This window comes from Mus pahari, chromosome 12 (genome assembly GCF_900095145.1).
Source record: "Mus pahari chromosome 12, PAHARI_EIJ_v1.1, whole genome shotgun sequence".
NCBI lineage: Eukaryota > Metazoa > Chordata > Mammalia > Rodentia > Muridae > Mus > Mus pahari.
Window position 1 is genome coordinate 12272505 of NC_034601.1, and position 11974 is coordinate 12284478.

Here is an 11974-nt window from a genome sequence, read left to right on the forward strand (position 1 = left end):
TTTTTCTGTAAGAATTGTCCCTTCCTGAAGGGCTGGTCTGCACCCCAGGGAGGATGGCTGAGGATGACCCTATCTACAGTCCTATGAAAATAAGCCTGTAAAAGGGCTTATTTTAAAATAAGCCACTATAAAAGGGGCTATAAAAGGGGCTATAAAAGGGGCTGCTTGGCCCCTCCTATCTCTCTTATTCTCTTGCCTCTCTCTTGCCTCTTGCCCCCTTGCTCCCCCCTTTCCCCATTCCCTTCCCCCCCTCCACGTGGCCATGGCTGGCCTCTACTTCTCTACTCTCTCCTTCTCTCTGCCTTTTTTCTGCCTCTACTACTCTCTTAACTCCCCTCCCATGCCCTGAATAAATTCTATTCTATTCTATACTATACCATTGAGTGGCTGGCTCCTAAGGGGGAAGGAATACCTTCTCATGGACCCACTAAGACATTCCCTTCCTCACACTCCGCCAGAACATATTCTTATATCTCTTTATCTATTTATGATCACAACATTCCTTAGGACAGGATCTGACTTGAGGAGCAAGGCAGTCATACAAAGAATTTCAGTCTTCGGATTCTGGATACCCTGAGCAGGTGATGTGATGTCTTGGGACCTAGTTAATCTACATCATGGGTTCTGAAGGTCCATTTGTCTTTCTAAACATGAATCTTTCCAAGGCAGGGTAAAAGGATAAAGTTACTTAAAAAGAAAGAGACAGCATCTATATTAGTGCCAGGACTATGTGGGCATGCACAGGCAGTTCTCTGTGTGTCATATCCAAGATGAGGAAAAACAAAGTGGCAGAAGTTGGGGTGAATGAGGGAAGTTTACAGAGAGCTGGACGACCTACTTCTGATTCACCAGAAGCTCAGCTGAGTTCCCCGAAAGTACCAGGTCAGGGAAAGATCAGAAGGGGAAAAAGTGAGAGGTTTCTATAGCCACTAAGTCATTGGAATGGTGGGAAATGGTCTGTGTCCAAGATGTCTTGGGTCTAAGATCTTCATCTCAGAATAACATTAGCTTATAAGAGAGGTCAGGAACATGTAGGGAGAAGAATAGTTTTAAGACTACATTAGCATTATTAGTATTTGTTAAACATTAAGCCGTGACTATTTCTTAATTTTTTATTCATTTCTAATTTTTGAGAGGTTAAAAAAACTATATTAGAGGCCTGGAGGTACAACTCTTTTTTTCCCTTTTCTTTTTTAAGACAGAGTCTCACTATTTGTCCCTAGCTGGCTTGGAATTCAGAGAGATCCACCTGCCTCTGGTTCCCTATTGCTGAGATTTAAAGCAACCACATTTGGCATACCATGTACATAATAGAATGTGATAAACAAATCTCTGGGCTCAGTCTCTAATATTACAAAAAAATAAAAACCGCATGAGAAACTAAAGAATTAATGAAACTCATTAGTCTTAAAAAACTTCCATTCTAATCTAATGAAATAATTAAGACCAAACAATACAATTGAAATAAAGATGTGCTCTTGGTTTTTCTTTTTCTTTTTTCGAGACAGGGGTTCTCTGTGTAGCCTTTGCTGTCTTGGGCCTCATTGCATGAACCAGGGTGGCTTTGCCTGTCTCTGACTCCTGAGTGCTGGGATTAAAGGCACGCATCACCACTGCCAGGGTTTTTTTTCCCCCTTCTTTTGAGGAAAATATCACTAGACAATAAAGCTCCTTATGTCTTATATATGTTACGGAGTAAGGCTAATAAATTATATTTACATAGTAAATGTCTTCTTAGCTCTCTTGGTAGACAGCAGCACCATGGTTCCAAATACTCATGTTCTTCCTATGAGAAGGTTTATTATATTATCATTACATATTATATTATTATATATTATTATTTATATTACTACTCCAAAGATTTCTAAGCCTACAGTTTTAGGTTTCACAGTTGGTGATAACAGGAATCCAGAATGGGAACCATGATTTGCATTTCTTTAAATGGACGTGATCCTGACTTAAAGTGGAGTGCTCAGTTAAGGTGCCGATAACAATTTCCAGTGAGATGACTTTCTGACAGTAACTGTTGACTAAAGCAATTGTAAGACACATCTCTGGAATCAAAGGGCAGCTTGGCTATATCCTTATGCTGGTATTGAGGGAGAATAAAAGATTTACTTTTTGCATCATTCCAGTCTGGGGAGTCAGGAGACAACTTCTTCAGGTAGTCCTTCAGGAGCATCTCATAGCGAGGAATCCGCTGAATAGGCTCCAGCATGTGATGCTGCAGAGTTAAGCTGCCACAGATCTTCTGTTTCTGTAAGCAGCAAGAGTTTTATTTTTAAATATTTCATTACATTTATTTATTTACTGTATGTGCATTTGAGTATGGAGGTCAGAAAGCAACTTGTAATATTCAGTTCTCTCTTTGTACCACGTGGGTCCTGGGGATCAAACTTAGGTCATCAGGCTTGGTGGCAGGTGTCTTTACTCACTGAGCTCTCTCACTAATCCCTGTAATCAAGGTTTTTAAAAGAATATTTAACAATTAGGTTTACCAATCTAAAAACCTCAATATAATAAGGAACTGTTATTAAAGGCAGTATTTTCCTATCAAGTGTAGCTGCATCATATACTGGGGTGCTTTGAAAAACATAAGTTCCTGAGTTCCACCCCCTCTGTCAAATCACAGTGTTGGGGGAAGAAGCCAGAGAATATGAATTTTTAAATAATCCCATATTGCTGCCAATATCATATATATATGTGTGTATATATATATAAGTTTCCCTTCACAGTTATGTTCCATTCTGGCCTCCAAGGCTGTTTTTCATGGACAGTGTCCTCTTCCTGCCCCTTTGGGACTCACTAGAAGCCAGAACCTTCTACAACAGGTACCCTTTGACCTGCTTATTTGGCATACACACGTAGGAAGGCTACCCACACTCAAGTTCACAGATCCGAGATGTTCATCTCTTTCTCTTTGGGGATTCACAAGTCCTCAGCCTGCTCTTACAAGGGACTCTCTAGTCAGCACATGTGGCTAGAAGACCCAGGCCACTTTCAATGCTTCTCAGAGCTCTGCCAGCTGCCTGGCTATAACCCTCCTGGTGCCCTATCCAGTCTTGAGATCTAGGACCAGTCTATATGCTCATTGTGTCATAAGCTCCTTGTTACCAAACCACTGAAAGTAGCAGGCTGCAGCTGACAAAGAGAGACCTGGAATAGAAGATGTAGCCCCAACTACTAGACAAATAGAAGAAACTGACACACCAATTTTATCTTAAATTTGCCAAACCCAAACATTATAAGTACCCCCCAATGAAAGAAGGTGATTTGAACAAAAAGAAAAAAAGAAAAACTCAACGAACACACTAACTTAAGATGTGCACATCTTAACATGTAAAAAACAAACAAACAACAAAACAACAGCAACAACAACAACACACAACCAAAAAAAAATCAAAAAACATGTGTCTTCTCTCAAATATAAATCCCATAATAATGAGTCCTGTTGAAAATGGTATGAAAGAACTCTCAAGGAATTCAGAGGAATGATTACAGCTACGGTCAAACAACTGAAAAAAAGACAAAGATGAACAAAATAGAGTAAAGAGAGACATGAAAATCACTCGAAATTTTAAAACCAAAGCTGAACTGACACTGAAAATGAAGTCTTACAGTTATTTTAGCTTATGACTCCATATGGTAAGGAGCTCATCACAACGCAACACATGGCCAGAGAGGAAAGCAACCACACCACAAAGCAGAGAGAGAACTAGAAGCAGGGTGAAGCTACTTCCCCTGTGATAAATAAAACTAAATATCAACTCTGCACGATACGGTTTGGGTTTTATTTTCACGGCACTAGAGATGAGTGTGCCTATTTCACTCTGACCTTGCCAGTATTACTGGGTGGTAGGGCCCTCCACCCCCTTTGCTGCTTTAGTAGGACAAAAAGTTATCTTTATTTTTTATCAAGGGTAAGAAAATTAAAGTTGAATTATAAAGCAATTTCCAGGTATTTCCTTTAAAACAGACCACTTGTCCTGCTTTGAAGTATGATAGATCTTAGGAAAGCCATTGGATTATAGGGAATGAGGACTGTTGTTATTCATAGAACACGTGCCTCCTGCCTACCCTGGTAAATGAGGGGCTCAAGAATTTTCTAATTATGAAGAGGCATGACTGATTTTTTTATTTTGTCATAGAGAGTGTAGTCTGAATTCCTGGTTTGGTGCCCATAGTTAACAGAGCATGAGGCAAGTGATAACCAGGTATGAGCGTCAAAGCATTCCCATTGTACCCAGATGTTTTGTAAAGCAAAGCTGTTGTATACCTTTTACTTAGGAAACTGAAGCTCAAGAAGGTGAAGGTGGCACTTTTCTAACAGCCCAAGTAAGTTTGCAATTAGTCCCGTGAGTATAATTGTGGGTGGAAGGGCTCGGAAAGGCAATCTTATATTTTTACTTTGTAACTCTAAAATTCATAAAACTGCCTTGTTTGATCCTGAACTTTGAATGTGATATGTATAAACTGTTAACAGCTAAAGGTTCTGGTCCCCCCCCCAAAATGATTATGAGTTGAGGTTCCTATTTACTTAAAAAATCTATGCTTCCTGACCTGGGTCACATCAGTGGCCTGATACCTCCCTCTCCCTGCAGCCTGACTGCCTTCTCTTCTCTCATGGTCCCTAGCAGAGAGGAGAACACCGCACCCATGTCTATAATATCTTCACAAGATGCTCTGGAGATGGAGGAGACAAATAAGATCTGGAAGATAATTCAACACATCTCATTTTCTCTACAGGCAATAATTATTAGCAAGGTTATCCATTTTGATTTAGGAGTCTTAAGAAAGGAATCAGTCTTCTGCCATGTTGTTGTTGCAAGCAGATCTTGGCATGGTTTCAGTTAGTTTTTGTTGTGTTTGTTTGTTTGTTTCTGGGTGTGTTGTGGTTTTTATTTGTGCTTACATGAGAATTCACAGGTCCACTACAGGTCCATGCAGTTTTTTTTTTTTTTTTCTTGACTGGTCAATAAAGAGCCAGCAGCCAATGGCTGGTCAAGGGGACAGAGACTGAACATTGAGGATTCCCAGGGAGGAAATGCAGAAGAGTGAGGAAAATCACCAGGACAGAAGGAAGATGATACAAACATGAGAGCTGTGGAAGACAGAGAACCAGCCGTGTAAGAATCAGGGAAAAGTGGCCCCAAGAGCCACTCCCCCAAATGGGTCTGGGGTATAAGAGATAAAGTATAGATTTTAGGAAGTAATAAGAATATTGGAGGGGAGTGTGTTTAGCATGTGAAGGTTCAGGAGTGGCCCAGCCATTGAGCTGGTTAAGGCACATTAAAATATAAAGGTTGTATGTGTATGTCTTTCATACTTGAATCCAGGGATATTAGGGGTGCAGAGGTGTGAACACACCTGCTGGGAGCATAAAGTGGACTTTAAATATTTACTGCTACAGATGGCACACAACTTGAGGCTTGTACTCACTATTAAAAATTAGAGGGATTCCCGCCCAAACACTACAGCCTGCATGCTTCCAAGGAGGTACACAGTAACCAAGGACACAGGTGAGAATTCTGCCCAAATAGCCAAGCCAGCTGGGATACCCACAGAGCCCAGCTGACATGGGACCTACCCCATGACCATCCAAACTCTACCTTTCATCCTACCTACTTCTACACTAGGCCAGATCAACAGCCTAGGAGATACTCACCCAAGCACTGCAGCCTGTGTGCTTCCCAGGAGGTCTGCAGTGACCAAGGACAAAGATGAGATTTTCACTCAACTATCCATGTCAACTGAGACACCAACACAACCCAGGAAACTTAGGACTTACTCCTGAGCTCTACTTTTCTTCCTGCCCACTTGCCCACCCAGGCCAGACCAGTGGACCTATACATGCCCAAAATCTACACCCCACAAGCCTCCAAGGAGGTCCACAGTAACCAAGGGCACAGGAGGTCTGCAGTAATTAGGGGCACAGGTGCCATGCTCTAACCAGAGTCAAAGGAGACCCACCCTAACCAGAGACAACACTGCCTGCCTTTAAGGAAAGCAGCCCTAATCAGGTCATAGAGCTCTACCTGTCTCCAAGGAAACCTGTTTCAATTAGAGAAACACAGGCCAGTTAATACCAGAGAAAACCAGATGGTCAGCAGCAAGCACAAGATCATAAATGACAGAACCCAGTGAAATTTGGCACCATCAGAACTCAGTTCTCCCACCACAGTAAGCCCTGGCTATTCTACCCTAGCTGAAAAGCAAGATGATGACCCATCTCATGAAGACGATAGAGCCTTTAAGGAGGATATAAAGAATTCCCTTTAAGAAATACAGGAAAACACAGGCATACAGGTAGAAGCCCTTAAAGAAGAAACAAATAAATCCCTTAAAGAAATATAGGAAAATACAATCAATACAAATTGAACAAAACGGTCCAAGAACTAACAATGGAAATAGAAATAATAAAGAAAACACAAAAGGAGACAACCATGGAGATGGACAATGTAGGAAAGAGATCAGGATGCAAGCATTACCAACAGAATACAAGAGATAGTAGAGAGAATTTCAGGCATAGAAGATACCATAGAAAAAACTGACGTGTTGGTCAAAGAAAATACAAAGTGTAAAAAGCTCCTAACGCAAAATAATCTAGAAAATTAAGGACACAATGAAAAGATCAAACATAAGAATAATAGGAATAGAAGAGGGTAAAGAATTCCAGCTCAAAAGGCAAGAAAACATCTTCAGCAAAATCATAGAAGGAACCTTCTCTAACCTAAAGAAAGAGATGGCCATAAAAGTACAAGAAGCCTACAGAACATCAAATAGATTGAACCAAAAAAGAAAATCCTCTTGTCACATAATAATCAAGACACAAAACACACAGAATAAAGAAAGGATATTAAAAGCTATACGTGAAAAAGGTCAAGTAACATATAAAGGCAGACCTATCAGAATTATACCAGACTTCTCAACAGAGACTCTAGAAGTCAGAAAATCCTGGACAGATGTCATCAAGATCCTATGATAATCCAAATGCCAGTTCAGGCTACTATACCCAGCAAAATTCTCAATCACCATAGATGGAGAAACCAAGATATTTCATGGCAAAACCCAATTTAAACAATATTTTTCTATGAATCCAGCCATACAGAGGATACTGGAAGGAAAATTCCAACACAAGGAGGGTAATTACACCCAAGAAAACATGAGAAATTAAACATCTCACAATAACCCCCCAAAAAGGACTCTCTCTCTCTCTCTCTCTCTCTCTCTCTCTCTCTCTCTCTCTCTCNCNCNCACACACACACACACACACACACACACACACACACACCACCAGCTCCAGCAAGAAAAATAACAGGAACTAACAAGTATCTGTCTTTAATGTCTCTCAACATCAATGGATTCAACTCCCCAACAAAAAGACAGAAGCTAACAGACTGGATACATAAACAGGATCCAGCATTTAGCTGCACACAAGAAACACACCCCAGTGAGAAAGACATACACTATCTCAAAGTAAAGGGCTAGAAAAAAGTTTTCCAAGAAAATGGTCTCAAGAAACAAGCAGGAGTTGCAACTGAAATAGACTTTCAACCAAAAGTTATCAAGTGAGATGGGGAAGGACACTTCACATTCATCAAAGGAAAAGTCTATGAAGAGGAGGCACAATTCTGAACATCTATGCCCCAAATGCAAGGACAAACACATTCATAAAATAAACTTTACTAAAGCTCAAGATACACATTGAACTCCACGCATTAATAGTGGGAGACTTCAACACCCCACTCTCACCAATGAACAGGTCATTGAAACAGAACCTAAACCGAGACACAGTGAAACTAACAGAAGTTATGAACCAAATGGATTTAGCAGATATCTATAGAATATTTCACCCCAAAACAAGAGAATATACTTTCTTCTCAGTACCCCATGGAATCTTCTCCAAAACTGATTATATAATTGGACACAAAACAAGACTCAACAGACACAAGAGGATTGAAATAATCCTGTGCATTCTATTAGATCACCACTAAGGTTGGATTTCCGAAACAACAAAAACAATAGAAAGCCCACATACTCATGGAAACTGAACAACACTCTGCTCAATGATAACTTGGTCAGGAAAGAAACAGAATTGCTCCGGTCTAAAGGAAATGCTGGGACAAAGAGTGGAGTAGAGACTGAAGAAAAAGCCATCCAGAGACCACCCCACCTAGGGATCCACCCCACTTGCAGACACCAAACCCAGACACTATTGTTGATGCCAAGAAATGCTTGCTGTGTCTTGGGTATTCTGTACTTTTTTTTCAGGACTCAAAGGGAGGAGGAACCTTAGATGAAATGCCTGACAGTAGGGAGAGGGAACTTATAGAGCTCACCTCCAGCAGGAAGATAGGACATCAAGTGAGGGATGAGGTTGCTATCCCACAGTCACAACTCTGACTCATAATTGTTCCTGCCTGAAAGAATTACAGGGGTGGAAATTGAGAGGAGCCTGAGGAAAAGAAGGTCCAGCGACAGGCCCAAAGTAGGATCTAGCTCAAGGGGAGGTCCCAAGGCCTGACACTATTACTGAGGCTATGGAGCACTCACAAAAAGGGACCTAGCATGACCGCACTCTGGAAGACCCAACAAGCAGCTGAAAGACTCAGATGCAGATATTTACATCCAACCAATGGATGGAAGAAGCTGACCAATGTTGATGAATTAAGGAAGGCTAAAAGAAGCTCAGGAGAAGGGAGATCCTGTAGGAGGACCAACAGTCTCAATTAATCTGGACCCCTGAGATCTCTCAAATACCGGACCACCAAACAGGCAGCATACACCAGCTGATATGAGACCCCAAACACACATATAGTAGAGGACTGCCAAGGCTGTGTTCATTCAGAGATGATGCACTTAACTCTCAAGAGACTGGAGACCCCGAGGAGTTTAGAGGTCAGGTGGTAGTGGTGGGGGACATCCACATAGAGACGGGGTGGGGTGGGGAGGAGGTATGGGATGTGGAACAGTCAGAGGGTGTGTGGGGGGAGAGAAAATATGGAGTGTAAAAAAAAATACATTAATTAAAAGGAAAAAAAAAAAAGAAGTGCTTGCTGATAGGAGCCTGGTATAGCTGTCCCCTGAGAGGCTCTGGCAGAGTCTGACCAATACAGGTGTGTATGGTCAACCATCAGACTGAGCTTGAGGACCCCAACGGAGAAGTTACAGAAGGAGACAGAGGGGTTTGCAGCCCCATAGGAAGAACGACAGTATCAACCAACCAGACCTCCCCAGAGCTCCCAGGGACTAAACACCAACCAAAGAGAACACATGGCAGGGCCCATGGCTCCTGCTGCATAGCTGCATATGTAGCAGAGGATTGCCTTATCTGGCATCAATGGAAGTGGAAGCCCTTAGTCCTGTGAAGGCTTGATGCCGCAGCATAGCGGAATGCTAGGGTGGTGAGGGGTGAGTGGGTGGGTGCATGGGGAAGCACCCTCATAGAAGCAGGGGATAAGGGGGATGGGATAGAGTTTGTGGAGGGGAAACTGGGAAGGGGGATAAAATTTGAAAGTAAGTAAATAAACTAACCAATAAAATTAAATAAATAAATAAATGAATAAATTCTTAGGTTTTTGAGCAGATTAAAAAAAGAAATTGAAAGGTAATGCACATTGAGCATTTTCTAGCACTTAGTATGTGGAGTGTGCTTCATAATTAACTGCTTTAACTTTAGATACTATCTTTGCAGAACTTAGTATGTTAGACTTTGGCTAAATTTCTTAGAAAAATACTTATATCTCAATTTTAGATCTTGAAGACCATAGAAATTTGTCAGAAAAAATTAACTTGTGACCAGGAAAAAAAAGTGTCCTATTACCTGAATCTCTTCAGTCACTGATTTAAACTGGGGAACACGCTCTGTCATGTTTTTCACCAGTTCCACTGCATTATCAAAGCCCTTTACGTATTCTCCATACATCTTAAGGAATGGCGCCAACTTTTGCAGGATATCTCCAATTCTGGGTGTAGTTTCCCTGTATTAAATATAAAAAAAAAATCATTAAAGTTTCTTACAGAATAAGGAAATCTGTAGGCCAGAAGACAGAGTGCCACTCCACACCATCTGCTCTATTAGATCCACTGCTCTAACACTTGCAGGAGACAGTTTTCAAGAGTTAGCTAAGGAATTGCAGAAAGAGCCTATAGAACTCCTGGAGTTGCTGCTGATCATGCCTGAGTTTTGTCTTCACTAGTCAGAGCTCCAATTAGAGCACAGAAGCAAATTTCATCTGTTGGGCAAAACATGAACATAGAGTCCCACATCTACCAGTAGATTTTATATAAAACTTTGGAACTATATTTAGTATAGCTGTGGTGTGTAGTACATCTGTTCTTTAAAAGTTAAGAAGCACCGTTGTGTATGCATGTCTTGCACAGAAGTCCCATTTCTCCTGTCTTACCATTCTTGCATTCGCTTCTCCAGCTCAGGTAATAGGAATTTACTATGGAAGGCATTTATTGATGAAATGTTAGAAAAGATTTTATTCACCATCTCTGCAGGAAATGAGCCTCTGTTTGCTTCTTCTAATAGTTTGCAATAAAATACCTGAATGAAAGAATAAAGCAAATGTCACTTTACATTTGTGGGCTAACCAGTTTTCACTGTGCTGGCCTGCCCTGGGCTGGAAACATTAGCTTGATGAGTAAATGGAGAAACTTATGGTTTAAGAAATCAATGACTGTGAAATGTAGGAAGAACTATATGTTTTGATTTTGAAGAATTTTAAATGTGGGTTAGGAAGATTTATTTATAACTAAAACTATGCCCCTACCTATATGGAATTCATTTACCTTTTTCTTCCAGAATGTTAAAGTAGATAGTTAATAAAGTGTTTCTGTGCAGAGAATTTTCAACTGATGAGGAAGGATTTACATTTTCATCTATGGCTATAATTAAGGGTTATGAAAAGATTTCATTATGTATACAGTGTGATATTTTTCACTTACTATGTTTTGAATGATGTCTATAGTTATTATAAATGACTCTCAGTGTGAGTAATGATTAGTGTTAATTGTTAAGGAATCGCCTGGGACATAGGCCTCTGGGCACCTCTGTGGGCAATTATCTTAATTGCATTGACAGAGATGGAAAACCTGCCCCCATGGGTAGCAGCATCCCTGGCTAGGATCTTGGAATCAGTGGAGAAGGAATGCTGAGCAGAACAACACACCAGTTGCTCTTTGCTTCTTGACTCTGAGTACAATGTGACGTGCTTCATTAAGATCCTGCCCTCATGACCTTCCTGCCATGATGGACTGTATCCTAGTCTTAAACTGTGAGTCAAGTTAAGTTGTGCTTCTCAGGCTTTGCATCACAGCAACAGATGGTAACAGAGGTGGAGAAGTCTGCTGCTGTCTCCCATGAACCTATAGATACTGTATATATCTTGAAAGGGGAGTAGTTAACTTAGTTCCCATAGAGCACAGACAATAAGTGGACAAAACCAATAAAACCCTTTAGTCCTCAGATTTTCATTTGCTTTTTAATAAATAATAATACCTGACTATGTGAATACTTTGTGTGTTTGGGGATCTTCTGCACCTGTAACATATACCCCAGAGATATGTGGCAAAAGCAAACATCCTGAACTCTTGGCTATACTCTGCTCGGGCTACAATACCTAACTGCCATTTTGTTAAAATCATGCAGAAATCTGTTCCTTCTCCATGTCCAAAGGAGTATTAATTTTCTAAATTTACCTAACTGTACTTTATTACTTGGAGGCCATACAAAATTATATCCTTAAAGACTCTGACAGATGGGTCACTGTACTAATTAACACACTTAAAATATCTAAAACATCAAAAAAAAAGTAGTCAAATTAATTTGGCACGGGGTGGGGAGACAGAGAGAGCAATAGAAAGATAGAGAGCGATAGAGATGGAGGGAGGGGGAAATAGGAGAAGAAGGAAGAGGAGGAAGAAGAGAAGGAGGAAGTGGAGGAGGGGGAGGAGGAGGAGGAGGAGG

At 40.8% G+C, this 11974-nt stretch overlaps 1 protein-coding gene across 5 annotated transcripts in view; it reads right to left on the reverse strand.

Annotated features, from left to right (window-relative positions):
* Fgd4 (FYVE, RhoGEF and PH domain containing 4) overlaps window positions 1–11974 on the reverse strand; it is a 181344-nt gene that overhangs the window by 45379 nt on the left and 123991 nt on the right. For all 5 annotated transcript variants that reach the window (XM_021209743.2, XM_029544202.1, XM_029544203.1 and 2 more), the window contains exons 6-8: window positions 10407–10552; window positions 9824–9980; window positions 2119–2257 (exon numbers count right to left, since the gene is read on the reverse strand). In XM_021209743.2, coding sequence (XP_021065402.1) covers window positions 2119–2257; window positions 9824–9980; window positions 10407–10552 — 442 coding nt within the window. The remainder of the gene's footprint in view (window positions 1–2118; window positions 2258–9823; window positions 9981–10406; window positions 10553–11974) is intronic.